General features: G+C 42.6%; 1 protein-coding gene across 2 annotated transcripts in view; it reads left to right on the top strand.

Annotated features, from left to right (window-relative positions):
* Positions 1 to 19,220, top strand: part of TRAPPC9 (trafficking protein particle complex subunit 9) — a 521,077-nt gene extending 501,857 nt beyond the window's left edge. For both annotated transcript variants that reach the window (XM_052787671.1, XM_052787670.1), the window contains 2 exons: positions 8,368 to 8,591; positions 15,997 to 19,220. In XM_052787671.1, coding sequence (XP_052643631.1) covers positions 8,368 to 8,591; positions 15,997 to 16,176 — 404 coding nt within the window. In that variant the 3' untranslated portion in view covers positions 16,177 to 19,220. The remainder of the gene's footprint in view (positions 1 to 8,367; positions 8,592 to 15,996) is intronic.
* Positions 19,221 to 25,408: the final 6,188 nt, after the last annotated feature.

The following is a 25,408-nucleotide window of genomic DNA, read 5'->3' as shown; positions in this document are numbered from 1 at the left end:
CAGTTACTGAAATGTGGTAAATCATCTACCTGCCTGTTAATAGGGGGTTATATATTATCTTGTACCAGGCTTTGACTGCTCTACAAGGACACAAAAATTCTTACAGCTTGGACATCTCACGCAATATTTCACAGTTATTTTTTAAGACAAGCATGGAAAATGGGTAACGTACCCATCATTTTTCTTTAAATAATCAGTATCACTTTTTTTCTTAAAGCATCCTGCCCCTGTGTCTCTATACATACAGGCATGGACATACCGGCTCTCTCATCTCTCTTCTCATTTGCGTTTGAGTTCCTTCTGCTTCAGACAGTACATCGCATATTTCATCATACAGGCCTCAAATATGATAATTATACTACACACAGGATTAGATTAACTAGCAATTTAAAAAATAGCTACCTTTTAGGTATGATCCCTTATCTATGTGAGAGTCCAGAGCACCACTGTGTGCCTGTTGAATGGATAATGTGGAAAATACTGTTTCCACTTGAAACAGTAGAAAATCCAGAAAAATAGTTTCCACTTCCATATTGCCAGTGAGAGTTTAGGTAAGTCGAGTGTGTGGTGAAATCCATATATTGACTTTGCATGCCCAAAATTGAGTACAGGAGCCTAGTTTTGTGTCTCTGCTGTTAAGGATGCATTAATTCTTTTGTGACCATGTGCTAGCTCACTACTACCTCCATAGGGAATGTGCCACAATCTCCATCCTTATCACTGATTTCTAGAGCGGGTAAGACTCCCTGGAGGTCTGCAATCTACGTAGTGTCTAGACTAAAACTGCTTTGAGATCTGACAGACTCCCAAACCAGCACATAAGGGATACAGGCTCCTTTTTTACTGTTAACTTTTCAGTCACAAGTCAGAAACTCCCACAAAGTTTGCATGAGACCTTTAAAAATCTCCTCTGCAGAGGTTTGTCTCACATCCATCATTGCAGAATGGCAGAAAGAAGGAGAAAATTTTAAGTCTCATTATGCAACCAGTGAGGAATAAGGTGATTTTCTTTCAGTAAGCTGTAGGTTAAGCCATGTTAGTCATGACCTGCAGCAGTTTTGCACAAAGCTGCCAGTATACAAAAATAGTGTTATATGATATATCCTAGTGTGGATCAGTTTTGTTTAAATGTAATATAGGGCTGTTTTTTTCCCTTTTATTTTTTTTTTCCCCCACAAGGCAGGGTAGGAATGCTCTGAAAGTACTTCTGCCACAGACAATCTATAGAAATAAAGTTTTCAATAACCTAAAATAACATGCAAATCCTGGGATTGTGAAATTTCAAAACACAGTCATACATTATATGCCAGCCTGACCTTCTGGCTGTGTAGCAGATAATAAAAAGAAGTCTTTTGCAAACCTGCTTGTGATGAATAGATAAAAAGGGGTTGGCCCACATTCAGAAATGAGACTATTTAAGCAAGCTGTGGCTATGTCATGGAATATTTTAAAATAAGTCAAAAGGAGCTCAGGCTCACTGGAAAACACAGAGCTTTGAGACTTAAAATTTTAGGTGTCTGCCTTTGAGCATTTAGATTAGGACTGGACACAAGCAGTATGAACTCTGAAGTGATTTTCACTTTGATAGCAAATTGGACAAATCACCAAATGACAGGTTATCTTGGCTGCCAGAGGAGAAATGAGACAAGCAGGTGCCATCCATGTGCCAGCAATTTCACAGGGAAGGAGAAATGTCTATCATAAAAGGCATGTGCAAAATAAAATAACTCTCACCAAAACCAGAGAGGTTAAACTGAACAGCTAATTTCTTAAATAAACCTGTGATTAATGTGCATTCAGGTTTGCTGTTTTAAGATCCCAAGTAGAAGTTGGAGGCAGTCAAACCCCAGAGCCCTAGTCAAGTTCATGCTTTCCTTTTCAGCTAGTATGATCCTGGTATTTAGAGTTAATTGAAGAAGGTTGTATGACATCTAAATGTTTACAGCTGAGATGAAGTAGCACTGAAATTGAATGCTGATCACGTGTCTGCCAGGGATAGATTTAGAGATTAAAATTGGACATAAACATTATACTGATTTGGAGGAAGAAAGCTTACTCAGTGCAAATGAACAAGGTTGAAAAATCCTTTTGCAAGTGAGTTCTACGGGGATGCTGCAGCATCCTCAGTCCATTGTCATCAAAGAGTTAAGAACAGACACAAACTCAAAACAATTTGGCAAGAATAATACTCAAACCAGTCGGGATCTGTCATCAGCATACTGGCCACTGCAAAAGAGTGATTAAATAGGAAGACACACACAATCATCAAAGACTAATTGCTTATTGTTGCTAGAACTATATTTTAAATGTGTTTTTCTTTTTAATTGCTTTTGGAGCGAATAAAGTGTCCTTAATTCAATTGTAAAATGTTTGGGAATGGGAAGTCTGCCAGGAATCGGGCAGCTCAGAGGTCTTGTGAAAGCAGTTGCCTCTTTCACTAGCCTATATTCATGTTCAGTCATCCCATCCTCTGCCAACTTTCCTGTTTTCAGGTTCGTGCCCCTATGTTAGCTGAAGGTCTCTGGGTTGTTGGTACTTGCAGGAAGCCGCACTGGTTTGTTCATATCTTTTCCTGTATTTTTTATTCATCCCTGTCCAAAGGCCTTGACCCAAAGAGGAGCTGAACTCTTCAGGTCCATAGGGGTTTTGGATCAGCAGGCTCTGAGTAGAAGGGCAGTTTCTAGGACAGGACCAGCAGTGGTTGACAAGGTGAGATATTCGTGTAATTTGAACCTGTTACAATACAAACATCTGTATACCTCTGTGCTCTGTTACTATTGACTGCAATGAAATTATGCAGGGGATGGATTTGGCTCAGTATTGTGTCAGTATAACAATGAATGAACATGAGGATGTTATTCCAAGTTAAGATGCTCAGGTTTGGTGTGAGGAGCAGATCCAAACCACGTACAGAAGGTTTTGTGCAAATAGCTGTGAGGCTCTTGTGTTGTTAAACCATTCAGCATTTTCATGATGAGAGTGACAGGGAACACAGTCTTTATATTCATAGAAATATCTTTTGTATGGATGTATTCAGCTCTGAAAATACTGCAGGACCTTGTAATGGACAAACAAATGTAACCAATGCTGTATCTCTATGTGTAAATAATTTGCATGAACGGTTTAGAAAATGAAAGGGAACTGATCTACATGAGGGAGAACAAATGGGAAGAGGGGATACAGAAAAAATGTTTATGTTCACATATTGGAGGAGACACATAGAAAAATTGAAGGAGCCTGTTTTCTCAACAGAACGCCATGTGTTACCTGCCAGCTTCTCTAAGCAGCCAACTGAACCCCAAATAACAGGTTGCTAAAACTGTTGCTGACCTGACATGCAGCATGAGAGGAGGGACAGAGAACTTGCTTGTTTGGAGACAGCAGGATCAGCTTGCTCTGTACATAGAGTTTGCCTGTAGCACAGGTTTTTTTCCTCCATTCTGATCTTCCTTCCATCTGCATAATATGTAAAATCAGACATGGCTAGAATTGTTCAACTTATTTCTAAATTAATAATTTGTAAAAAAAAGAATTCTCTTTGCATTGTTAAGTTCCTTGCAAAATTCTGAAAAAACATTCTTGCAGAAGAGGGCAGGAAAAAAGAAAAAAGTTGTTCCACACAGCATGGCTGGCCCTTTCTTTGCTCTTTTAGGTCAATTAGAAGTAGAGCTGGCCTGGGCAGACATTTTAATCAGCACTTTAGATTTTGTGAACACAGAAAAAACTGAATCATTCTGTGAGACTTTCACTGCAGCGACTCTGGCCTGGGCTCTTGGTCTTTGGCTTTCCTCCATCGAAGTACCTGATGGACATTATCTAGAGATGTCAGCGTTGCTGCTCGTCTCCCTTCCTCAGACCATGGCTCTCCCGGTTCACAGACCGAGACGAGTAAAACTAGTATTTTGGAACAGTTCTAACAGCATAAAAAATGTTTGATTGACTAAAATTCCCTTAACTATCACATTACAGCCAAGCAAGGCTTGCTTTTCTGGGCTTGAAGATCTCTTCTACCTTTTACGTGAGACATATTTGCTCATTTGGGCATCTCTTGCCTTGAGTTTTGTTGACCTACTCACTTGTGCAAAGCCATGCCTCTGTGAGGTGTTTGCTCAAAGTCTTGAGCCAGGTTCTCAGCTGTATTGAATGACAGGGGCCAGTGCCTCTGCATCAGTTGGGAATTCAACATCCAGTTTAAAAGCAAATATCCAATGGAAATTTCTCCGTCCTCCACTGTAAAGATGAGCACAAATACCCTGCCTTCTTCTGCAGCCTGTTTTTTAAAATGAACCCAAACTTGACCGTGGAGAGTAAACATTGCTGAAATATGCGTTTCCACTGAGATTAAACATGTATTTGTATGCGCCTTTCCAAAATTAAACTTTCACAATGGTAAATAGGGAGTTGGGTGCAGAAATGCAATTAGCCATGACTTGGGACTCTTGATGTACAGGTGGGCCAATAAATTGTGAGTGCTTACATGGAAACTTGACAAAGTAGCAAGAACAACTTACTGTGTGTTAATATGAGCAGAGTAAATAACACAAAATGTTAATAATGTTTGGTATTCATTTCCAAGCTGCTCCTTGGGGTGATGTAGACAGAAGTGCTCCTGGCAGGTGATGGTAAATGATGTTTTTCTTGTGGAATAGTGGTTGTCTTCCTGTTAGTAACATTCATTCCCTTTGAGAGGTTTGAGATCCTGAAAGAAAGACACTATAAAAATTCTGATGTATTATCTTCATATAGTGGTCTCCTAGACTGACTGTGGTGTCAATAAGCATCACCTATCAGCTGGACCATGAAGTAGTTTTTCCAACTAAAAGATTAATTCACAGAGATCCTGAAAGTCTTGGCTAAAGCCATCAGTGAAAAAGCAAGGCTTTCCAATCACCCTTCTCAGTGGCTTGTATTATCCCCATCCTCTGCTTTTTCCAAAATGTGTTGGACAACATTTTCTCCCTTGATACAATAATCACTTAGAGAAGGTCCTAGAGATAAGATAGAGTGGTCCTGTGCCTGTTCATGGGTGCATGGCAGAGACTGTGTCATTCCTTTTTTTTGTGGCTATCAAGCATTGCAGGGTAATGTTGGTACCCAAGGATGCCAACATAGTGGACACGTGTAGGTAAATGAGCAGGAAAGGACCGAGGGGGCGGGGGGGGAAAGCAGCATTCTGTTGGCTTATTAAAGTACTTTGAAAAGGATTTAACTTTTAATTAGGAGAATGCTAGGTCTTTGTGGGTTTTTTGCCCTGACAGCCAGTTTACGCTTCCACCTTTTTAATGTAATTTCTATATGCTGTTTGCATTAAACTTGGTCCTTCCAATTTTCCGAAATACTGTTTCTCTTGTATCTGAATCTTTGGAGGATGGAGATAGGGCCACCACTGTCTTCTGTCCTAGTGAATGTATCTTCTGATTCAGAGCTCCTGTATACTGAAGCCAATAATGATTCACTCTCACAGCAGTGGTGTGAGCAGTCTCAGCTTTTATATGCCATCTGTGTGAGTGAGCTGAATCTGCAGAAATGGGACCCTGTACACATGGCTTTTCCTCTGTTCATGGATGAAAATATTAAAGCAAATCCGTATGGTCCTTGAGATGTTTTCTGTGTCAGGAAGTGAGTAAAACTGCCTGTCAAACCAAGCTGTTCTCTCTGATGAAAGGGGACTGTTTTTAAACACTCCTTTCCATAGTATTTTGCATGCCAGCCATGTGTGCTTTCTCATCTGACATCTCATTGAGATCCTTGGCTTCAGTACTTCAGGAGGGAAGGGTGTGCTGGGAGGGAAGGAAATAATCTCTCAATATGTACAAAAGCACGTGTGTACACACACGCTCTTAAATCAATCCTACATGAATTGAATTTTTTTAGGAATACGAAGGAAAATTAATCTGGTTGAGCCAGACTTAATTGCCTCCCTTTTGTTTGGATTTTGTATTTTCACATGAAGATATTAGGAACCAATGCTCTGAACTATTATTAGATACAAAGGTGGAGACAGAGGGCAAAGGGTTCATTTACAATTCCTACAGCAGAGCATTGAATTTTAAAGCTAAAAGGGAAGTTGATGAGCAGCTTGAAAATAAAGATTCATCCACTTAGCTTACTGAGTATTTCTGAAGGTTCATGCTGGTCTGGGGAGCTAACCATTCATGCAACTGTAAGACCTGCTGGCAGGAGGAACCACAAAAAAAGATTTTTAAAATTTTTTCTTTAGATGAAAACACTTACCTTTCAGGGAGAAGCTTGAAAACATAAACTGATATAAAGTAATGAATTGATATAAATGCATTTCTTTTGAAGGAAGCAGCTGGACTTCCATTCTGTGACAGGAGGCTGGGAAGCATAAAGATTATCCACACACACATATTTTTGTGTTTTGAAAAATGCAAGTCAGTTAATCGCAGATAATGGGATACCATTATAACCACTACTTCACCTCCATGATCTTAGGGCAATCCTGCAAGAAGCATTTTGATCATGTTGGGCAGGAGAGCCCATAACATTGGAGTGTGCTATTGCAAAAGAAATCCAATGCCGAACAGGTTTTCTAGCCCTTTCCTAAAATGCAATGGTGATTATAGTTTCCTTTCACAGAATTGCAGAATGGTTGAGGTTGGCAGGGACCTCTGGAGGTCCTCTGGTCCAACCCCACCGCTCAAGCAGGGCCACCTAGAGCCAGTTGCCCAGGACCGTGTTCAGACAGCTTTTGAGTATCTCCAAGGATGGAGACTCCACAACCTCCCTGGGCAACCTGTGCTCGGTCACCCTCACAGTAAAAAAGTGTTCCCTGATGTTCAGAGGGAACCTCCTGTGTTTCAGTTTGTGCCCATTGCTTCTGGTCCTGGCACTGGGCACCACTGGAAAGAGCCTGGCTCTGTCCTCTTTGCAACCTCACTTCAGGTATTTACATATATTGACGAGATCCTCCTTGAGCCTTCTGGACACAGTACTCCAGGTGTGGCTCACCAGTGCCCTCGTTGTCAAAAACTTGGCATCTCCTTTGGAAAGGAAAGTTTTTGCACGGGGGCTGTCCCTTTCCGAACTTGTTTCTTCTTTGGCACTAGCTTTTTTTTTTTTTTTTTTCCAGGTGGTGCGCTGAGGCTTGTTCAGTTTGCCAGGCTAAAGGGCATCACAAGAACATGCATCATTTTGTAGTTTTTTTGTCTAAGGCAACAAAACAAAAATAAGAAAAAAAAAATCACCATGGTGTAAAATGTTTTTTTCTGTGAAAGCTCCTGAAGCATAAAAACAGTGTCTTTTCTTGAAGAGGGGGTATTACTAATGTAAATCTGATGCTGTTGGCAGAGGAATAATACGCTGTATGTCATACGGCAAGCAACTGAGAAGGAGCTGGAGTGATCGAAATGCCTCATGGGCGTATGAGATTGTGGGGATAGGTATTCACACGGAGGATGCTTTCTTACATGTGCCCAGGGCTTTCTCTTATCTCTGAACATGAACCCACAGTGAAATAGAACTGTTCCTGTATTAATAGTGCATTAGAGATAACCCTCATCTGAAAAATACAGTAATACTGCACAACTGGGAACCCTTTCAGACTGGGGAATTGGACTAGCAATTTCATAGTGTGTTGGTAATGAAACATTTTGGTTCTGTATAAGCAAATGGGCAAGGTTAGTGGACACATTACTCCGGCTGTCATTGTCCCAGCAGTAACCAATTTAGAGGCTTTATATTTTCTGCTATCCCAGTAAGGGAAAGAAAAGTAGAAAGTTAAAAATAGAAATCCCAGAATGAATTAAAGCGCAAAGAGTGAACAAGCTCATAGTACTGCTGTATAATTTTAAAATCCCTTTTTTCCTTATAATCTGGACTTTAATATATGTATTACATTGCAAATTCTGGCAGTGTCTGTCCTGCTCCAAAAGGTCACCTCCATACAGGAGGATTTATTCTGGCTGTAACATGTGAACATGGGCATCCAGCCCTGGATCTGTCTAGCTACCATTTGTATTGATGATTCCTGTTTGTGTTTCCCTTCACCTGATGCTGTTGATTTGCAGGAGAAGCATGAGAAGTTGTCCGTGGCTTTGGCCTTCAAGGGAGGAGGTTAAAAAAACCCCTTCTGGCGCCTGTGTATAGGTCATAATTGTTTTTTTCATAGCTCTTTCAACAGCTGTGAACAGATACCAGACCTTCATGAACTGTTTATTGCAAGTGGTTTCCCTGCAACACTACCTTACACAACACTGCAACATTGGGTTTTCTTTCCTAAGGCTAACTGTCATGTACTCTTGGTTTCATTGAGGTTACTTTTTCTTCTTAAGTTTCCTATCAAGATTAATAGAGTTTCTAAAGCAGGAGTCCAACATAATGTGGAATTGTTTTCTTGATTTGCAGACATCCTCGTTGACGGCAAGCTTTGTGACTGTGATATCGTGGTGAACTGCAAAGTGGGAGACCCCATCCCGTTGGAGGTGAAGCTGACCAACTGGAGCAAACACAGCGTGGGGCCTTTCGCTATCACCATGACGCCCTACCAGGATTACCAAAATGGGGTGCACAACTATGAGCTGCAAGATGCTATCACCTTTGTGGGATCCAACACCTTCTACATCGATTCAGTAAGTCTTTCTATCAGACGTATCATGATTGCGGATGATGTGCGTTTGTAGAAAAGGGCTTCATTATTCGATTGTGCATTTTAAGGCAGATTAATTTTTGGAAAGCACCATGATTATGGCAGCTATTGCTAAAGGTGCTGCTAGGTTTGGGGATACAGAATCACCTCTCTGAAATGGTTTAAGACTGTGATTTCCTATCATGTAAACGACTGGTAAACTATCAGAGACAGTAACTTTTGGTCACTCCAGTTCTGACTAAATGTGAATGGGTAACCTAGATAAAATGTTTAATACCATATTGCCAGTTCCTTGAGCCATCCAGTGCAGCCTGCAGTAATAGATTTTAAGTAACTTTTTAGTCCATAAGAAGTATTCCCCAGGCTGAGCAAAGGAACTCAGCAAATCAGTTTTAGTCAGGTCCTGAGGAAATGCAACAGACTGCAAAAAGAAAATGCTAAACATTAATGACCAATCTGATGAGCTGGTTCATTTCCTTGTCGCTTAGCATAATCTTATAAATCCATAAAGAAAAATAGAAAACATGCTTAAAATGAGACAAAAAAGTCCCTTTTTAGAACAAATGAGATTTTGATTTTTCTCTCAATTTCTTCTTTAGAAAATGCGAAACTAGGAGCTTTTTGTTTCTAAGACAAGACACTGAAAATACAGATAAAACTACTCTCTCCCACATCCTTCCCCCCAAAACCGCAACAACAGAAAACCAGGAATGAAAAACATACAGACAGTACTGCAGAGTGGAATAAGCAGTATTTCTGGTAACTTATAAAATAAACATGAAGAAGAGAGTGAGTGTTTGGGACAGTGCTTAGGACCTTTGCTTAGGTCAGCTCTTTGGATCGCTAATAAAATGTACCTGTCAAAACTGAATATATAAGTGAACCTTAGTAAGAAAGAAATTAAAGGTTAACCACAGGGATAGTCACCAGGCATATTTTTCAATTACGCATCATGGGGAGAAAATATTTCAAAAAGCTAATGAGCATGGAATACACCATCAACTTGAATTTTAATGGGGGCTAACTATATCCTTAGCTGAATTATTTAAATATGTCAACAGAAATAATCAAGAGATGGATTTCTTTGACTCTCTATCTGACAACGTGGATTTTTTAATCAGAGTGGCAGTCTTTGGATGCCCAGCTGCCGAAGGGCCTGACCCTCCAGGCTAATGAGGGAAAAGGGAGATGTCAGCATGATGTATTCTTACCTTCTGATTGAGTCTCCTACGGGGCACAAAGTCAGGAGGTCATATCTCTTGTGCTCGCCCAGGCAGCCTTCTCATACCTTACGGTCCCTGCTTTTGCCCCATTTTCAGTATTGTGACATTTCTCCTGTAAACACAGTCCCCGATAAGTTAAAAATAGAGTTGTTTTCTGCTATTTGTCCTCCTTTTCATCCAAAAAGGTGAAATGAAGACAATGTTGACTCTTAGACAAGAAGTGTTATATATCATGGTATGTAGTATTGATACTTGTCCTACACAGGCTCCTAGAGAAAATGCTTAGTCATATTTCTTTGAGGCATAGAGCCCTGATCATGGAAGAAAATTCTTCAAACAGTGTATCTAATGCTGTCAGAGGCCCTTTCATCCCCCATAATAACTAATTCAGTAATGGAAAAAAGATTTCAGAAAGCCGCACCTGTTTTGGGGACAAGAAGAAAGTCCTGGTTTGTGCATTTGATGCTTCAGGGAAGAACGAACATACTCAGAATTGTGTTCATGCTCTGAGTTTGGCAGAAATTCAGACAGATGCTGGTTAAGAAACCAAAGCAGCTCATGGCTGGGTGAGATGAAAGAGTTTCAGAGTTTCTCTTTGTCATAAATGAAAGCTGAGACACTGGACCAGATTCCCTGCTGGTGTAACTCAGTGCTGCTCTGTCGAAGCTATTAAACATGTGCCCATTGTGTTTATAAACTGAGGTCATGGGCACACGATTACTTTGCTTGTTTAACAGAGGTAGCTTGAGATGCTACCTTTTCCCAGCTGCTTGTTTCTGCCCCTCTGTGGGAAGATGCTCCCCTCTTCCCCAGCAGACCCAGTGGGAGAGATGGTGTGAGCATTTGTTTTCGTGCAAAGTTGGCCAGTTTAGCAAAAACTACATTCGTCAGCAGTTTAAGCTAATTGGGCTGACTTTACACTGACACTGGCAAGGAGGTGGTGAGATGATTTATTGCGCTGCTGAGCTGGGTGGGAGGAAGGATGGAGAGCTAGCATACGGTTTGGCTTATCAGTAGTGTATGGTCAAGAGCAAGTGGGAGCATCAGTTATTACAGCAAGAGAAGATACTTCTCACGCCCTGAAAATGTGGTCTGTTGTCATGCCAATGCAGAAACTACATTATTGGTGCTCAACTGAATGAGATTTCTCTGGGGAAAAAACCAAACAAAACCCAAACCCCCTCTGCTTTCCTAAATGTTAGTTTCATATTAAGCCTGATGCTCAGCAAATGACAGTTATTTTTGTTTCCAGACTAAAAAGTTTCAAATCAGTTTGTGCTGCTATCTGGAAGACAGGGGTTATATACAGGAATTTTCAGCATGCACATGCTGCTTCGCAGTATGCATATAAATTGTTTAAAGGGTAAAAGTCATACGATTTTGTATTTCTCTTTCTTGTGGCTTGAAGTCCAGGTTAGATGATTTATCATGGAAGTAACGTAATGAGTGCTTATTCACCTTTTTGTGCTCTTACTTCAATTCAATGCAGCAGTCTGCGTTTGTGTCACAAAGTCTCTGCTGGGATATACTACTTCAAAAAGCAAATTCTTTTACTGAAAATTTTAAAGGCTATTGAGATATTTCCAGGCATTTTAAATTAAGTAAAATCTTTGTTTTTAAGCACACCTTCTAATTTGGTTAACCTTACCTTTCTATGTCTGTATTTAACAGAAAAAGTTACTTCACCAGTTATCATATAGATAGTAGACATTTTTGTTCAGTGCAGGGTTTTGAAACATGAGGTAACATGGTGGACCCCCAGCCATTAAAATACATTGCACTGATTTATTTTTTATCTCACTTCACAACCTGAAGTTTAGCTTTAGACATATTATCAAAACATCTTCGTTCTTACCAATGGGCTTTTTTTGACTAAGTAGTTCATCAGACAGAGTTGCTTCTTGCCAAATCAAAACCCCCAAAATTATCTTCTATGGAGATTCCTGTAACTACCAGCAATTCATCTTTCCTTGTTGTTCCTGCTTTTGCCATTACTATTCTCAAGCAGGTTTTTTTTCCTGCATGTGTTATCACACTCTAGCTCAAGTGATTGGTAGTGGGAGATGAGGAGAAATTCATCAGTAGATGGTCATTTTGAATCAGCTCAGAAGCTGCGATGAACGTTTGTTCACTTCTGGCAGGTCCTCTGTGGCCCATCTGGAACAAATTAGTTTTCTTGGCACTGTTTTACTCGCACTGTAAACTCTTTGGGGCAGCGAACAGAGCTGGCACTAGCCCTAATCTCCAACTGAGCTCCCTAAGTACTACAGCAGTATAAATAAGTAGTAATTAGTTCTAAGCAATCGCAGTCCCACATGGTAGCCTGAATCAGGGAAGGATTAGGATGGAGCTAAAAACTTAATTTTTCTTCTATCTCAGTGGAGCAGAGGAGTAATGTGGGCATTTTTTTCTTGATTCTTCAGTCATTTTTTTCTGGGGTAGAAGCTTCCCGTCTTTGGTTTCCACAATTTGGTGGAATTTTAGTAAAATCTGTTTCAACTCTGACTCAATTATTCAACAGCATCCCAGACTGGCACACGTATAAAGCACATATCTAGGCGGTGACGCTACCAGCCCTGTGTGCTGCTAGATCGAATGACAATACAAATTTGGTCTGGATCAGGCACGAGTATGTGATCTTCGTGTTTCTCATAGGTTGGCTGGATCATGCATTGCAATCAGTGGGATGGTGTGTACTGTCAGATGCAGCAGGAAACGTCTGAGTTGTGTACACATCTGAACAAGTCACTCTGAGTTCCCTTCACAGTCAGTGGAAAGCAAGTCATCAAGGTTGATGGAGTTGTGGGGATATTTTACCTCATTCTACATTTCATCAGTGAATCCTTGTGTTGAACAGCTGGCTCAGATGTGGACATCCACTTTACAGACATTTGGGTGTATTCAGTTCCAGACTGAGACATCTGAATGAGTAGGTGTTACCACGGATGCTGGCCAGCCAAGCTCCCAGTTAGTCAATGGAGATGTAGTCTGCAGCCAGTAGAACCTGGCTTACACTAACATAGACACTAGGGCTAAGATTCAGTTGCCTAAAAGTAGGTGTCTACCATCATTTAGGTGCTGTGGGTATCCCACCTGGCCTCCGCCTACTGCCAGAAATCCTGTAAATCATCCTGTAAATCTTGCCAGCCCTCTGCAGACGTCTCAGTGCCTTAGGTCATCCCAAATGTCATGAGGTGCCTGTGTTTAGGCAAGTGCAGCCTGACTCTATAGACTGGCTAGGTAGACCATTCTGTGCTTGCTCCACTGGCTGCATTGACGAGATGTCTTCTTACTGTAGTAGGAGCTTGGATGCCTGGTGTGCAGAGAGACACCTAAATGTAGGTGGTTTAACCTCAAAATTAGTCCCCTGCCTGGTATACCAGTTGGGTTGGATCTGGCCCTCTACTGACCTGACTGCTGCTGATTGTGGTCTTCTGGGAATGTGTGTAGGCAGCCCCACTAGAGAGGCAGCCTTACTTTCCAAAGTTAGTTACTATTTTGGAAGAACTTCTGCAGAGCCACTTGTATCTCAACAGTGCAAAGGTTTCAAGCTACTTTTGCTTCCCTGTTTCTTCCCCACACCACAAGTGTTGATTACTGTAGTGGTTCTACAGGTGGCCATACAGATGTGGATAGTCCCCAAACCACGAACGTTGTTGTCCGGTCTGTGCATACTGCACACAGGGAGATGGGCTGCAGGCAGAACAGGACACATACCACTACCTGCCTCGCTGGCTCTTCTCGCTTATGATGAAAAAACTCATGACTGGTGCAGAGACTTGTGCTGTAAAGGCAGGAGGAACGAGCAATCATGTAGGCAGAGCTTCAAATGAGTGAAAAGACTGTGTTGATGCCGATGTGCCTGAAGCCACCTTCCTGTTTGTCAAGGGCTCTGATCCATGCTGTTACAGATATTTCTTCCCGGTGCAGCTAGACTAGGAAAAATGGACCGGGAGCTTGAAAAAGGTATGAGTCCTGAGGAGGCTTCATTTGCTGTTTGCCTCTACCCATTGCTGGCATTGGTGCCTGCCTCTGTCCTCCTCTGGATGCAAGTCCGCATCAGTTCCAGTGAGGCAGAAATAAGGCAGACAGCCCCAGGAGGAGGGGAAGGAAGCAAGAGGGGAGACTGCTTGATGTTGTTCTGCATGTCCAGACGCAATGCCCCAGAGGGCAAGAACTTGTACCCAGCAAGGAGGGGAGATGCCAAGGACAGGGGTCAGGAGAACAGCTGTGGCTGCTCTGATCACTCACGTGGATGATACGATGCTGCTACAAGTTTGCTGTAGGTCAGCAGAAGTGCTCAACACCAAAGCCAAAGGGAGCCTGGGCTCTGCCAGCTCTGATGATGTTGCTCCTTGTGAACAGCCAGGCCCCTGTGCAGGAGCAGCAGTTTAGGGAGGTTCAGTAAAGAAGCGTGACACCCTAGGCTACTATACAGGGTGCATGTCTGCTGGCTGAAGGACCCAGCAATGAAGGTCCAAAAAAACCTAGAATAGGAGAAAAAGGAAACAGCTTATTCCCCTCACATCTGAAAGCTACAGAGGACCTTCCTCACTGGAGGTGATGGCAGGCAATTTTCAGCTCTCTGGCATATTCTTGAGGTGCCCCACAGCCCTGGAAACTTTTTCTAGTGGTTTGTCTCCTCCCTCTCCCCCACCATGGTCTGGTCACCTGTTCTGGTCTTCCTATGCAATGGCAAGATGCCCGTCAGCAAAGGGTGTCCATAGACACTTTCCCAGTTAATACCCCATTGTTGATGTCCCAGTTTACCATATAACCAAATTTTTATAGCTGGCAAGAATCCTGATAACCTGTCTCAGAGCCTCATCCCTTTACTGTTCCAGGTGGTAATGTCCCATGGGTTCCTAGGGATGTCCCTTGCAAAGGTTTTCTCCCCCTGAATCCAATCAAGTCCAGCACATCTGGACAGCTCAGTGCTTCTGGATCCAACGCCAGAGTTTCTGTTGTTGTTTGGCTTGGTTGTCAACTTGGGTGACCAGTGGTGTGTCATGCTGTCATTTGGAGTCAACACTGGACTCTGTAACATGATGGACACTGAGGTGTTTGGAGGTGACCAAAGAAAGGCCCATTACCAATGAGTATTCAAGTAAAAAAGACAATACATGGGCACAGACCTACCTGTGAAAGTAGGGATGGTGCCATGAGTATATCTTGAGTTGATGGTTTCAGGGTCCAGAGAGCAGAAAGAAACTGGTGAGATGGTCTTGGCTGAGGGAAGACCAGTACTGAGGAGCATCAGGTGCCCTTTATTGGGTCATTTCTGCTGGGATGAAGTCGCCTTTTCACAATTTTTTGAATAAATTCCATCCAATGGAATGGCTTTGTGCTGATTCCATGTTTTGCATCTGCAGCAACTTCAACCCAATTCTAGGCACCCTGAAACTGTATTTAACATCTTGTGGAAGCTGATGTTAATTCAAACATCATTACATGAACAGTCATGGCATTGTTAAAGTTAGAAATTACTTCAGTGTCTTGCTGAAATGATGGACAGAGATATATTATTTGTTGTAAAGATATGGACTGTAAATGGTTTTGTGATGAAGGGAGAAATATAAATGTAGAAACAGTGTGAACTGTATTTAATTTGGACAAGTTAAATCAGGGTGGCTACTTTTTGTGGGATATTTCTTGCTAAACTTAATTATTTCAATGATAGTGAATATTAAAGATTCTTGATTAGAATTTGCAGTCAGATTGTGTCTGAATAATAAGTGGGGATGAATTTAGTTATTGCTAAGTTGTTACATGGTGTTTAACCATGTGTTTAACATGAGTTCAGAGACATGATTCAGACCTTTAATATAGACGTTGATAAATGCAGTCTAAGGATAGATTTTGGGTCATCTCTGCCTTAAACCAGCTCTGTTCTGGAATCAGTGACTCCTGAAGATCTGTGTTCTGGTTTGAGCTATGCCACAGCTTTGCTGTATGAGAGAATAATACAGGATTTAATTTCCAATGCTCCAGTTTTACCATTGTTAGTATAGGGACAAGATCTTTACTCCTTTTTGTGTGAAGGCAATACTGAGATGTGAATCTAGAGTGCTTTGAAATCATTTGAAGGACCTACTGAATTGCAAAGTGCAACTGTTTTATTTTGTTGATGGTTTAATTATACTGATTTTCACTTCTCTTTTCCAGGTGAAGCCGACCAAAGACTCTGTGTACTTTGGAGCACTTCTCTTTCTCTACACAGGTGATTTCTACCTGAATATCAAATTCCATGAAGACAACTGCAGCAGGGAGCTGCCTCTCTCCTGGTTCTGCCTTCCTAGTGTCCACATCCGTGCTATGGAGCCTACGGTCCAAACTAAGCTGTAAATGTACTGTGTGCTGTTTGATTAACCACAGTGCACAGAAATGCTTGGCACATCCTCTGCTTGACCCCAGTTTGTTTCTGTCCAACCCCAGGCCACAGTCCCTACTTTGGAGGAACAGCTGAACACTTTCTGAGTTGGCTGATAGTCATTTGGGCAGCTGCTTTAGCTAATTTCAGAGAGAGAGAGAGAGAGAGAGAGAGAGAGATTATAACTATGCTAGAGTTTTCCTGTTTCCAAAAAGCCTTTGAAACTGCTAATATATGCATTATACTTTCATATACGCTGTTGATATCAGTGGGTTTGAAAAGGTCATGAGGGCTGAATTTAAGAGGGCTGAATTTAACCAGGTGTTTGAAGGTCTCAATTCCAAGCTGAATAACCGTGTTTTAGCATTTTTCAACAAGAGTTTTATATCTGTATGAAATTCCTCCTGGCTTACGCTGGACCCATGGCATGGACCCTTGAGGTGTAGTTCTCTCTTAGTTTTGTTCACAGGCTTGTTCTTGTTCACTTGTTTGCTGAGTATTTGGTGTCTTTTGTAGTAAATAGCAGTAGTGATGCTTTTTCCTGTGTTACTGAAAGTAAGAATAGCAAATGTGCCTCCAGTTATTCTCTTCCTCCCCTGAGCCCAGTGCCATTTGCTCCTGGTAAAGTCACTGCCTTCAGTTTTGTAGATCTATGAACAAGAAATGAAAGAAGGCAATGAAGAGCTAAAGAGTTTTGTCCTTGAGAAAGGAAATAAGCCAACTTTTGGGTTGCCTAGGGCTTGCCTCTGAATTTGGGCTTCACAGTTCTGTTTTATACAATCACAATCGCTTGAAACATTTGCAGACACTTAAAGAGCCACGAAAATTAATCAGCTAGTCATTAATACCACTTTGCACGACTTCTTGCAAACTCTTCTGATCAGATTTTTCATGCTAATAGACTGGGCTTCATTATGTAGTTGGTTTTTTCCTTCTTTTTTTTAGAATGATGAAGTTTAATTATTAGGCAATTAAGGCCATGGAATTCCTGACTGTAAAAGTAGTTGATGAATGTACTAAAAATTTAGCCTGTTGTCTTTCGGAATAATGTTTTTGTAAAGAGACCCACATTTACCCCATGTAAAGCAGGGAGATGTCTTAGCTGTATGATGAATATATTATTTCACAGACCATATGTTTCAAACCTGTCTCAATCTTTTCTTAAATTTACAGCCTGCAGCTCTTAAATTTGGTGGTAGTATACTTTCGGGGGTGGATACACCAAGATGTGGCAGGGGTGCTCTAGTTAGCTCCAGTTAGCTCCATACGTGCTAAATCTAGATACACAACCTCTTTGCAGATTTTTATTTTGTTTAGGCTTCATCCAAATTTGGGCACACCACTTCATGCCTGACCTGGTCCGTCCAGCTCATTCTGGCTCTCTGCACCATGCCCAGTTGTACTTTTAGGTGTGACTGGTGTTTTCCGTAGGAATGACAGTCCTCAAAACTCAGTTCATTGCATGTTTGCAAATGACTGTAACATATGCATCCTAAATATATTTCTAATTTGAGGAAACTATAGCTATAGCATGATAGCTATATTTCCAGTGTATGCAGGGTATTATCTCTAAAAAATTGTATTGTGGCAATGTTACCAGTGTTTGCTCTTGAGCTGTGGCTCTGTATACAGCTTTGAATGTCAGAGTGGAAGTCTTCAGTCTTAAACTGATGGAGATCTGAAGCCGACTGAAGATTTACTTGCAATGGTGTACTGCTCTGTCACCTGCCAGCACGCAATGTCCAGTAAGAAAACTGTTCCTTAGACTTGCACGGTGGTTCTGGGCAGACACACCCAAGGGAAGAGGGTCCACACAGCTGAGTTGGGAATGTTTTTTGCGTTAGTCAAGCTCGGATGACCAGTTTGTGCCATGAGGCTGAATCCTCTGTCACTACATAGGCATATACACAGAAGAATAAGATCCCAAGAGAGCAGGAATTAAACCAGTTAATCTTCTCCATAAAAGCTTGCTTTTGACATGTGTCTCTGTACTATGTTACACAACACTGTTGCAGTGAAATCCAAATTGGGTTTTATTCAGTATTCCCAGCAGGTAATCTGCAGATGCTAGGAATACAGCTAAGGCTTTGTAAGGACCACATTGCATTTGAAACAAAAATATTGTGAAGCAGATGCTGTTGCAGTCAGGATGCTTCAGCTTACCCAGCTAAGGGATCATTTCCTAGCTTATTTTTGAGAGCATTCTCTGAGAACAGAGGATATTGTTCTGTGAAGACTGTACTGGGATGGAGCACTCCAGTGCCCTTTACTTATAAAGGATCCTGATCCACAGCCTGCTGAAGCTGTTGGAATGGGAACAGGTTTTATTATAACAAAAGCAAGCTGCATATTTCCAATATGCCATTATAAATCTGCCATATGTGCTCATAAATATAAGTTCTTATGTGTGAGCTGACCCTTAATGGTCTATTTGTTCATTATATAGTAGACCGCTCTGTCCCTTGTCAACTTTGAGGCTTAGTTGCTTTTGGCATTTATGATATCTTTCCTAATTTTCTCATACTTCTACTTGTCTTGGTGAGGGAGATGAAACACAAGAAATTCTTCCTTCTGGGGATCATTTGTGACTTGTCCAGAAGAAGAATATTTGTCAGCATAATGTAGAGAAGAGTGAGGGGAAGGTACTTGAAATGAGAATACTGCATTGGTTTTGGTTTTCTTTTTAATGGAAGTTTTCACTGGGATTGCTGTCAAGATTGGTCCTTGCAGTGCTTGAAAAAAGGATGATACTTTTCTGATCTGCTCTCCTTTTCTGGAACTGAAAACTTGTTTTTATTTCTCCAAACCACCCAGCTATTATTTTGAACATGATGAGCCAAACTGTGCATTGTTACACAGATGTAAATCTGATATGATCCCACTTGGTTGAATGAAATCATTCCTAATTTAAATCACCATTGCTGAGAGCAGACATTGGTCTGATATGTGTATGCATTGGAGAGGCATAAGTTGTGTAAATTTAACTGTCTGAATAAATACTTATCTTGTGTTATTTACACCTCTGCCTGTCTCTTCTGTCTGTAATTCTTGATAGTGTTCTTGTGTGTTTTTACTGGTAATAATAACATATCTCTTGATGCTGCATTCTGTCTCTGAAAGAATGTGTTTGACCCTGGAACTGAAATTTCAGCTTCACTCAAACTTTCTCTTCCTAGATAAACTCAGAGCAAGTAAAAGAAGATGTATGCTTCATAGTGTGGCTCCTATGTCAGTGTCCATTAACTGTCAGCTGAGGGGAGAGAGATGCACTCACGTGAAAGGTTACTTATGCCTCAATATCCTAATACTGACAATGAGGGTGGTGACACACTGGAACAGGTTGTCCAGAGAGGTGGTAGATGCCCCATCCCTGGAAACATTCAAGGTCAGGTTGGACGGGGCTCTGAGCAACCTAATCTAGTTGAAGATGTCCCTGCTCATTGCACGGGGGGTTGGACTAGATGAACTTTAATGGTCCCTTCCAACCCAAACCGTTCTAAGATTATACGGTTCTGTGATCCTTTCCATCCTCTACAGAAACAGCTCAAAGGCTGGAAGGAGGACCACTTATGGAGGTGGTATGTCTGGGAAGACTGATTGGAACCACTTGTTTTGCGTGCACCTTCTCATGTCCAACCCTGTTTGAGCTCCTTCTGTCAAATAGTCCTGAGGCTGTGTTTGGATTCCCAATCTACAAGCTCTTAAGCTTTCCTTAGTGAAAGCCAGTTGCACTGTCCCTTCCTTGGATCCTCTGGCTCCCTTCCTGGGTGTGGGCACTTTCTCTCTCACTGAAATGGGACCATGCATCCACCCTACTTGCACTACGCACACTAGAACAGTGCTATCTGCCAGCTCTGTGGGATGTTAAGCATACCGTCCAGAGCTCTGGGCTTGCAACTGAGCTGTTGGGGCACAGGTGGGATTTGAAGGCTTGCCTACAGGTACGTGCTTTGCAGAGGTTTGTAAACACTAATGCTCTTTTCTTAATACAGAAGACACATAGATGTGGACAATTTTCATGTTCAGTGTTCAATGATACATGTTTACTTCTGCAGATTAGACCGTTCTGGGGCTTAGGTCAGGGTCCTTGGGTTGTCCAGCATCTTTCTATTTTAGCTCTTGGTTTCTCATCTCTCTTTTTCACCTCATCCTTCTCACCAACTCTACCACTCACTGCTCTTCTGTTTTTCTTTGGTTGGTTCCAACAGAAAGGATCAACATGTCCCTTTCTTTTTCTGTCTCCTTCCTCTGCATCTCTATCAGAGCCCTCCTAACATTTTGGTCATCTACCGGGGAAAAAAATTGCTTCAAACCCTATTTCAGTTGTTAAACTGGAGATTGGTTCTCATATCCTCTCTTAAAAGCATCTTGAGATATTTCAGTTGAATGGGACCTTGTCTATTTTGTTACCATCTGGTGTTGCTTGTTGGAGTGATACTTAGGCTACTACATTCATGATGCATCAATTCCATAACACCAGTGGGACTTGTGCTGTATGTAGGTGACATGTCATTTAACATGTATTGATTACTTATTTTCTGTGTGTTCCTGATTTAGCAAGATATCTAAGCATGTGCCTAATGTTAAGCACATTAATAGACCCAGTGATTGAAGCTAATTCAGTCACACATCTGCCTGAGGAACTTGCTAAACCTGTGTCCAGATGCACAATCTGCACCTGAACCTGAAAGGTGGAGATTGAGGCCCCTGTCTCATTACGTTGCATTGGCCATCTTATTCTTGGATCACCACTGGCTCCCAGGACCCCTGGTACCAGGAGAAGTAATCAAAATCGGGCACTGTCATTTTAATACCTGAGGGATAGATACATAAAATGAGTCTGAGAGTGCAGAAGATTCTTCCAGGCCAGTATGTGCTCAGTGTATATCAACCACAGTAATGAACTTTGGAGGCATAACTCATACAAATAGACTTGCTTGGGAAATCACGTTATACCCAAAGGCTGTGCCCAGTAGCTGCGTACTAGGTGAGACAGTGCTCATCCACCTCCTGCTTGCAGTTGTTCTTCCAAGTGTTCCTCTTCTAAGGGCTGGTACCAGCACAGGCTGCGCTGATGTCCTCGTCCTCTCAGCCTCCCCATCTCCGCATCCATAGGGAATCTCCCCAGGAACTGTTCAGAAATTACTTGGCATAAGGGAAGGCATATGTTAATGAGGAAGCACAGGACCACTTTTGTGACGAGGGAGCACTGGATCCTCTGAAGAGAAGAATTCGTTATGGCCCAATGTACTCTGATACCATGACTGAAGAAGGGCGATTTCAGCCCCTTTTCAGCATGTATTCAGTTTGAACAAAACAGTGTAGACACTGCCAGAAAGAAATCAGGCCAACTATTGAAGCAGTTTGACAATGAGCATCTTGTTAATGGCTATGAGGATGTCATCACTAATTTGTGTCAGAAACAGGGGCCTTTGGTATCCAGAGTCTGCCCATGTTCTTACAGAACAGTCCCGATCGATGGCTCAAGTGATGCCATGGTCCAGTTTAGGCATCTGCCTACCACCTCCCTTCCCGACAGCTCAGATCCAGAGCACAGATGCCATTCCGTCCCCATCCTTTTGCCTGATTGACCCCTTCGTGTGGCCTCCCAGGCTGAACCTGTGCAATGGGTTTGGCTTGAAAAGGGGAAAGAAAAGGCAGGGGAGTGTTTTCCTTTAGTGTGTGTAGACACGTGTGAGAGGGTTATTGATGTGCAGCTCAATCACTGCACAGACTGTTGAAGCCTGCGAGGTTGCAGCATCCCTCACAGACACATTTGCAGCGCTCTTCGGGGCAGCACAGGGGTAAATAAGCAGTGGGAGGGAGGGAGGGTAGAAATGCAGAGAGAAATGGTACAGGGCTACAGCCAGAGACACCTCCGCGAGGTGCCCAAAGTTAACAGATGAATCAAGGCCAAATGGGTTATGTAACTGCCATGACACTAAAAACAGGTTACGCTGTATATTAAGATTTCATTTATAAATTGTTTATAAAGCATTCATAAATGTTAGATATGGTAAGCACGTTATGCACATGAATACTTTGTGTTCCAACATTATCGATGGCTGTATATACGGCAGCTGCAGGTATATAGATGGTTAAGTCACAGTTTGAGAGACCAACAGTTCAATAGCAATATACAATAAATGATTCATCAATCTCTTAAACATCTATTAAGCATTTATGTGTTCTTTATAAATGGAACCTTAATATGAAGTGTGACCTTAAGAAGTGTGAAACAGGGAACTTTTCCCCTTTCATTTTTTTTTCTTTCTAAAAAAAAATTAAAATACCTCTCAAATCACCAGTTTAATAATGATGGTGCTTTCCCTCACCTCTGGCTTGAGAGAGGCCACAGGCTCCTGAGAATTAAAAATGGTTCATGGAACAAGTGTGGCATTTGGATGTGCTCCCCTCTGCCTGCAAATATGTTTTGTGTCAGTTGAGGGTATGGGCTCCAGGGATGCAGAAGGATGTCACCTTGCCAGCCTGCAGATCCCTGGAGGAAGCACAAGAGCAAAGGTAACATGAGTATAAAGTAAGTAAACAGCAGAGCGGAAGAGCCGTGAAATGAGACTTGAACAGGATAATTTAATTCATTAAAATAAACCCTAGAGCCAGCTGTGGCATTTGCTTACATGGAAGATGCCACCAGAGAAGATGCCACCATTGCAGACCCCCAGCACAAGGCAGACCAGGTAAGAGGTTTCGCCCTCCCTACCATGGCATCTGCAATGTAAACAAATACCTGGAGGAAGGTGTAAAGGTGTAAAGCCTGCCCATCCCATCCCAGCTCTCGCTCCCTTGGACTGCTGAGCCCCTTGAGACTCTCTTTATTAGTGGAAGACATACAAGATGCTCCTGTCTTTCCACACTTGGCTGAAGTCCTGGCCAGGACTGTGTCTTTACAAATCTCTTGAGGAGGGCATTGCAGGGACCTGGCCCAGGTCTGTAGTATTTGAATTGTATCTAGATATTAGCCATTTCCATGTGGTGGCAGAACAAAGCTTTTGGATAATGAGCATTTAAATTTAGCACAAAAGTAAGACAAAATATATGCAAATGCTTTGGGATATTATTTTCAATACAAATATTGGGTAAATATACCAGATTTTCCCTTTTGTAGAGCTCTCCAAATGTTGCTGCTGTTGGTTTCAATATAAAATCATGTCCTCTAAAGCTTGTGGTCAGTCCATATTGGGGGCTTGGGGTCACACAAGCTCTGTTGGGACAAACGACACGAGGTATCAGTGATGTTATTAACACAAGCCTCTTTATTTAAAACCACTAGATATGAACAGGAGGCACATGATGGCCTGTTGTGATTTACAGGGCAGTCATCTGTGCTCCCCAGGAAATCCACTGGGAGAAAGGGGCTCTGTAAGGAAACACCTACCCTGCATCAGTAAAGTCATGTTTCTGACCTGAAATGCCTTTTTTTTTGCCAGTGGCTATAAAGAGAGGCCAAGGTGACTAGTCGAGATGGAGACACCCACTTAGCAGACCACTGCATTCGGGTGAGATAAATCCCCCTGCCCTGTCCCGTCAAACACGGTTGCAGTTAACTAATGTGTTTTAAAGTTTAAAAGGACTCGGGGAGACACCTCTGCATGCAAACAGCATGAGCACAGGAGCCTCATTTCTTTGGAGGTGGGCTAGACCAAACCCCTTTACCTCCCCATCCAGGGTGCAGATCCGTGGGAGCCAGGCTTGTACGCGGGCTCTTCAGCGCTGCTGTGCTACAAATACCAGGACTGTGGCTCATTCCCAGTATTTTTCCTTTTCGCTATGCACACCATCGGCCAGGTGTGCAGTGACCTTCCAGGCGAGCAGGGCATCACGCGACATGTCAGTGAGGAGCCACATGATGGGGAAATACAGGTCTCCTGGGGATTGCCGATATAAAATGTCCAGGGGAAGGGGGAAACCTGTTGCAGCTTTATCTTGGCTTTGTGCAGACCCACTCTGATGAGACCCTCGGCTGAGAGGCATTTTGCGCTGTTACCGAATGACCACGGTCATATTTTCCCTCTCTCTTTTCCCCGTGCCCGTTGCTGCGCTGTAGATAAGGCAGCAGTATTTTGGCAGCTGGGAGGTGATGCTCTATCTGTTTGCACATATAGGACGCTAATGGAAATGTGCCACCCATCACTGGGGTTTAGCTTGCCTCTCTGCTCATTGCGCTGGGGACATCAGCTGGTTCTTTTGGTGGCAATGCAAAGAGCAACAGTGCTGGGCACAGATCACAGACCAGGCAGACATCTGCAATCAAAACTGAACAGCACCCCCCACCCCCCCCCCCCCGCATCAGCCTTGCTTACTGCTGTTGCTGCTCAAGGCTCTGTTGTAAGGCTTGGCTCCAAACCTCTTTTTTCCCCTGCCTCCTTAGATTTTCCATTTCAGGGAATTTTTTCTGACATCAGATTTATTTATTTTGTAAGACCTTGCTCTTGTTTGTGCCACTTTTCTGCAGCTAGACCCTACCATTTTGTCCTTTTGACCTAACCCTCGATTTCTGGATTTGGAGCGGTCAGAGACAGAGTCCTGAGGTGTGTGCTGCAACTGAAGTTCTCCTCTGTTTTCAAGTGCATCCTTCAGCTGCTCAAGGCTTTTCCACCCCCTGGCCTGCTCTGCTGCCTGCCTTATTTCAAGGTTAGGCACTAGGAGGAGAATAAGACCCCTGCTTGGCTGAGCTCTCCCGTCAGACCTGACACATCTGACGAGTTAGCCTACGATACTGTTGTCTTCTCTTCCCTTATTTATCAGTCCTCCCACCGGCTCCCAGCTAACACACAGGCAAGACTCTGGCTTCTGGTGACCTCGGTGCATTGGAGAGGAGGGAAGAGGAAAGGAGATTTAGTATCACCTTACTATCATCTCCTGCAAAATCCATGCTTTGTTGCTTAGTGACAACATCTTTATATGGAGTCCCAGTGCTACATGTAAAATATTGAATGTGAAGCGCTGCCATGCAGCGAGACGTTAAGCTTCGCTAAATGCCACATCTCCCTGCTCAGCGCTGGGCATGTGGCTCCCAGCTCCCCTTCCAAACACTAAAGGGCACATCAGGTCCTAGCACTGCAGACTGGCACAGGCCCTCCCCAGCTCCACGGCAGCGTGGTGCTTTGCCAAAGCAGTGGTGGTGATGGTCTCGGTCTCTCTGCCCTGTTTGGGACATTCTGAATATTGCTGGTGTCCAGATGGGTG

The sequence above is a fragment of the Harpia harpyja genome, chromosome 5 (assembly GCF_026419915.1).
Source record: "Harpia harpyja isolate bHarHar1 chromosome 5, bHarHar1 primary haplotype, whole genome shotgun sequence".
NCBI classification, from domain to species: Eukaryota; Metazoa; Chordata; class Aves; order Accipitriformes; family Accipitridae; genus Harpia; species Harpia harpyja.
This window is presented reverse-complemented; position numbering and strand designations above follow the sequence as displayed.